The 5,478-nt window shown below is 38.2% G+C and overlaps 1 protein-coding gene across 1 annotated transcript in view; it reads right to left on the bottom strand.

Moving 5' to 3' along the window:
* Window positions 1-729: 729 nt before the first annotated feature.
* The window catches only part of ATP5L (ATP synthase, H+ transporting, mitochondrial Fo complex, subunit G), a 9,409-nt gene continuing 4,660 nt past the window's right edge, over window positions 730-5,478 (bottom strand). The window contains exons 3-4 of the mRNA XM_006890826.1: window positions 2,364-2,524; window positions 730-905 (exon numbers count right to left, since the gene is read on the bottom strand). Of these exons, the coding sequence (XP_006890888.1) occupies window positions 807-905; window positions 2,364-2,524 (260 nt within the window). The 3' untranslated portion in view covers window positions 730-806. The remainder of the gene's footprint in view (window positions 906-2,363; window positions 2,525-5,478) is intronic.

Raw genomic sequence — 5,478 nt, 5'->3', positions numbered from 1 at the left:
GTATGTTGAATAAAATATCTTAGTCAAAAGGGACAAATACTGCATAAGCTCAGTACTGTAATAATAGGATTGAGATAGGGTGGGGTGGCGGAGTAGAAGAGAATGGCTAGATAATGAACACTGGAGTGGAACTGATGAAAGGAAGGACAATTTGGAAGAAAAACACAATGAAAAATCATGTATATCATAATTAATATAGCCTTAAAAAAGGAACTGGGGAAAGGAGGGGAGAGGAAAGTGTGTATGAATGAAACCAATCTCTTTGTAAACCTTCACTTTAAAAAAAAACACAAAAACCCAACAAGAAAAACAGACGGAGCAGTTTCATTTTGCACACACAGACTTCCATGAGCCAGAACCGATTCAATGCAACTAACACTCTCTTTTGAGGGGAAATACTGCAAAATACACCAATATCTATAGATAGAACGTTTGTCAAAAGACTTTTTTTCGTGATTTTAGCAAACGGTCCAAATTCTATTACTGATATGATTTAAACTCCATCACTTTGGTACATGGTATTGCTATTACTTTTATTGTAGCAAATTCTACTTTTTGAAGGACCTTGCATCCTATTTTTCCTGGAAATAAAATTTAAATAATATAGACTCAAAGACAAGCATTTAGAGTTGCATTAATGTGTCAAAGCACAAAATATCCCAACTTACTGTTAGGAAAAACTGTGCCCTTCTACGTAGCATTAGAGAAAACAATGAATTTCATATTATCTATTTTATTGAGATATTAATCTTATCACACATGGTCCAAGAATAAACAAATAGTAAATGAAGTATAATCTGATGCATTCAAACATCATAGCCGATGATCCCACGCTTGCCTATGATCTCGCCGATATAAAACCACATGCACACTTCAGTGGCCACCAAAGTATTCAGCAGAGCTTCCTGGAAGAAAAAAAAAAAGAGCGTAAAATTCAAAACTACATATATTTTTCTTACATATAAAAATTATTCCTATCTAGGAGTAAGATGAAACAGAATCTAATGATATCCTTCAAACAAGAAAGCAGATTTAGTCAACATCAAGGATACTAATGTTAGTTTTGTTCACCTGCTAAGAATCTTTGAACTTTTAATTATGTATAACAAGTAGCCTAGAATGTATAAATTCTTTCAAAGTATTCTTTAAAGACTTGAACTGACTTAACTCTTTCATTATTAGTTTATTAAACACTCTATGAGCCCTGAAACAACACACATCATGGAAAACAGCTGACAAATTTAGACCAGTATTCGTATGATAAGACAGCTAAGGAAGGCAAACCCATGAAGTAACATTTCTGCCTGGCCAAAGAAAATTTGTTAAAAGATGAAGGGTTCTGTCTTTACTCTTAGATGCTATTTTTATTAATTTATGATCTGGCTCAACTCTTTCCAAGGATTCAGAAGATTACTCAGCTTCACAGTCCAGTGCTTTGTTGCTCTGAAGAGACAAAGTACAAATACAGCCCAGAAAGCAGTTTCACCCAAGCTAAATATGGATTTGATACTCCTGCTAAGAAACCAAACCAAACCAAACCAAACCAAACCAAACCAACAAAACCCAACCCAACCCAACCCAACAAAAGCAAGTATTAATTTTCTCCTTCAAATTAAGTATTACTGGAAGTTTTCTGGAAAAACAAAAAAAGTATCTTTTAAAGGACAGAGGTCCTAAAGGCAGCAAACATTTCGTTATCCTGGTTTTGTGTAACCTTTGTTTAGGCTAAGCAAGTAAATAAATATAAGACCCACAGTCTAATAGTTAAGGTCTTCATGTAAGAATAGAGATTTTATCTTCATGCAATTTTATTATCTCTTTTTATCATTTTATATGTTTGACCAGGTTTTGACTTTTTCCCTCCTTCCGTATGTGTTAGCTTCCTGAATTATGATAAAAGTCCAAAAGATCTTTGGCCAAATCAAGGTCATCCCAGGACTACAGATGAAAAACTACAGAACAAAAGTTAGCCACTCTATTTTAGTGGTATAGTCTGTAGGGAGTTGCACCAAAAAGTCACACTTCACTGGTGCTTTGAATCCACCAGCAGCTCAGGGGAAGAAAGAAATGTCCTCTCATGCAATTTATAGTCTTGGAAACACAATGGACGGTCAGCTACGATTCAACAGCAATGAGTTTGAATTTTCCAAGTTTGATCCAAAATAGTTAAGACTGGGGGAAATTTTCCTAGTAAAAAGATTTCATTTCTTTGGGATTATATGTCTACTAGGAAACTAAACCTGAGAGAAAACAGCCATTATTTCTACCCAGATGACAAAATCTGAAAGGTAAATATCTTAGAAGCAATCAAGATTCTTAATATGTTGGGCTCATTCTTACTGGAAAAATAATTATATAGTTACCTTAACTGTGAGCTGTTTGAAGCGACCAGTTTGAGCACTATTGACTATTTTTTTCAGGCTCTGAATAGCTGTAGGGATCTCAGCAGGGGTTGGAGGAACCAGCTCCACCTTGGCATAGTGCCAAAATGTGGCCAATCGAGGCTTCGAGTAAGTCACAGCAGCTGGAAGACAAAACAAAACAAAAAACCCAGGATGAACTCACTAGAGACCGAAAGAAGCAGATGTGTGGGCTGAACACAAATATTTATTCATGCATCACATTCATTCACTGCTTGTACCAAATGTGCATCCAGTGTGAAAAGTCAAAGCTGCTCCCCGGTAACAAGAGGCTTTTAAAGATGCAGAACACCTGTGTCACAGGGGAAGTTCAATCAGGCAGGAAGCCTATAAGCACATTCAATTATGCCAGGTCTTTGCTAGTGGCCAGCTAGTACTGTTACTTCATTTATGAATGGCAAATCCAGTTAACTGTAAAGTTACCAGAAGCTGGATAAAAAAGAAGAAAACAGCAGTCATTTAATTTTCTGGATGAAGAAATCAGGTAATTTGGAGGCAACAGGTGAAGAAGGAAGATACTATGTAAAATGGTATCTTTCAGATTAAAACTCGTCAAAATTTTGGCCACAAATCCAGAAGGAATTATACCAATTAGTATCCATTTTTTGTATACTCATTGATCTAGACTGGATTAAACCTTTCTTTAACAAAAGCACAGCTGCTCCTCCTTCAGGGATACAAAAATAATAAAAGTAAAGAACAAGATGGTTGTCAGAAGAGACTCTGAATATTGCACTAGAGCTCTGAGCAGCCAGAGCAAAGGGAAGAAATCAAGATATTAAGTAGCAGAACAGATGATTTCAAAGGGCAGCACGAGAATACAAAGTAAAGTATTATAATGAAATGTGCAAATATATGGAGTCAGAAAATCCAAAGGGCCGATCTCTCTTAAGTTTTCTTAAACTGAAGAACAAATTCAGGCCTCAAGATGCAATACTTAAGGATGCTTTGGGCAGAATACGAAATGATCCAGGAAGCATTTAAAGATGGAAAGAGTATACAGTCATTGTACCAAAAGGAATTGGCTGACACAGAAAAATTTCATAAAACAACATATGAGCAAGAGCCTTGTGGTGATGAAGTTCAAGTTGTTCTGAAAGAACTGGCAAAAAACAAGGCCCCAGATATTGATGGCACACAAATGGACATATTTCAACAAACAAACGCTGCCCAGGATGTGCTCACCAAGTCGTGCCAAGAAATCTGGAGGACAACCACCTGGTCAACACTCTGGAAGAGATCTATATTTGTTCCCATTCCAAAGAAAGGTGATGTGCTCACCAAGTTGTGCCAAAAAATCTGGAGGACAACCACCTGGTCAACTGGCTGGAAGAGATCTATATTTGTTCCCATGCCAAAGAAAGGTGACCTGACAGAGTGCTGAAATTATCAAACAATATCATTAATATCACATTCAAGCAAGATTCTGCTGAAGATTATCCAAAAACGAGTGGAGCAACACATCAACAGAGAAATTCCAGATGTGCAGGCTGTATTTAGAAGAGGCCGTGGAACTAGGGGTATTATGGGTCTTGGCAGAAAGCAGAAGAGTACCAGAGGAATGTCTATCTGTGTTTCATTGACTATGCAAAGGCATTTGACTGTGTGAATCACAATAAACTGTGGCTGACCCTGACAAGAATGGGAATCACGGTATACCTGTGCTTCTGTGAAACTTATACTTGGACCAGGAGGCAGTCATCAGAATTCAGCAAGGAACACAGCATGGTTCAAAACTGGGAAAGGTGTATGCCACGTGTCCTCTCTCCATATCTTTTCAATCTATATGCAAAACAGATTATCCAGGAGGCTGGGCTCTGAGGAGAAATGTGGTATCAGGACTGGAGGAAGACTCATCAACAACCATGGCACAACCCAGCTTGCTGAAACTGAGGACCTAAAGTGCTTGCTGCAGAGTATTGTTGAAAAACAGGTTAGCCAAAGTTCTTGATGCTTTTTGTTACTCATCATATTTGGCTATTTTATTACTTGTTGATTTATGATATAGTCCCTGGGTGGTGCAAGGTGCAAAGTTAAAATTCAGGACTACTCACCCAAATGCTGATGGTTTGAACTCAACCTGAGGTGGAGGAAAAGACAGGCCTGCTAACCTGCTTCTGAGAAGTCAGAGCCTAAAAAATCCTACGGAGCAGTTCTACATACACAGGCTGCATAGTTGGAAAACTCTCAGTGGCAACTAACGATAGATTTATTATACAACAACAGGCTCTGGAATCATATATCTTTAAGCACATCTAAAGCGCTAAAAGACAGCTCTATATCTGTGTGATTGCTGTTGTTAGGTGCCACCGAGTATGATTTATAAAGACCCTAAAAACAATGGATCTGAACTGTCCTATCCTGTGACATCCTCACACTTGTGGACACACTGGAGCCCACTGCAGCAGTCTCTGTGTCAATCCACCTGGGTGAGGGTTATCTTCTCTTTTCCCAACTTTCCACCTTCCCAAGTATGATTGTCCCCTCCAAGAAACAGCCTCTCCTAGCAACATGCCCAAAGTATGTGAGATGAAGCTTTATCATCTTTGCCTCCAAAGAGCACGAGACTCGTACTTTCTTCAAGACACATTTGTTTGTCTGGCAGTCTATGGGATATTCCATACTCTTCTCCAATACCACAGCCTGAAGGCATCAATTTTTCTTTTGTCATCCTTATTTCTGTCTATCAGATGCATAACAAGTGACTGGAAAGACCACGGCGACATACTACATACTACATATCAAAAGGATAGAACTGACAACCTGAAAGTACTCCGAATAGCCAATGCTGGGACAATGGAGTAATTAGAGCAAGGAAATAAGTAGCATAGTTTTGGATGCATGAAGTATGAAATAAATGCACATGACTCTACAATAAATGACTACATAAATGAGAAAGACAAAATTTTTTTGGGGGGGAAGAATTTACAAACACACATCCATACATAAGATACAATTGTTGTTGTTATGTTGTTATGTGCCGTCGAGTCGTTTCCGACTCATAGCGACCCTATGCACAACAGCCCTAAACCCTGCTCTATCCTGCGCCAACCGCACC

Source organism: Elephantulus edwardii, unplaced genomic scaffold (genome assembly GCF_000299155.1).
Source record: "Elephantulus edwardii isolate Elephantulus edwardi_28Jun2011 unplaced genomic scaffold, EleEdw1.0 scaffold00093, whole genome shotgun sequence".
Classification (NCBI taxonomy): domain Eukaryota; kingdom Metazoa; phylum Chordata; class Mammalia; order Macroscelidea; family Macroscelididae; genus Elephantulus; species Elephantulus edwardii.
Note: the sequence above shows the minus strand (reverse complement) of the source record. Positions and strands in the feature narration are given on the sequence as shown.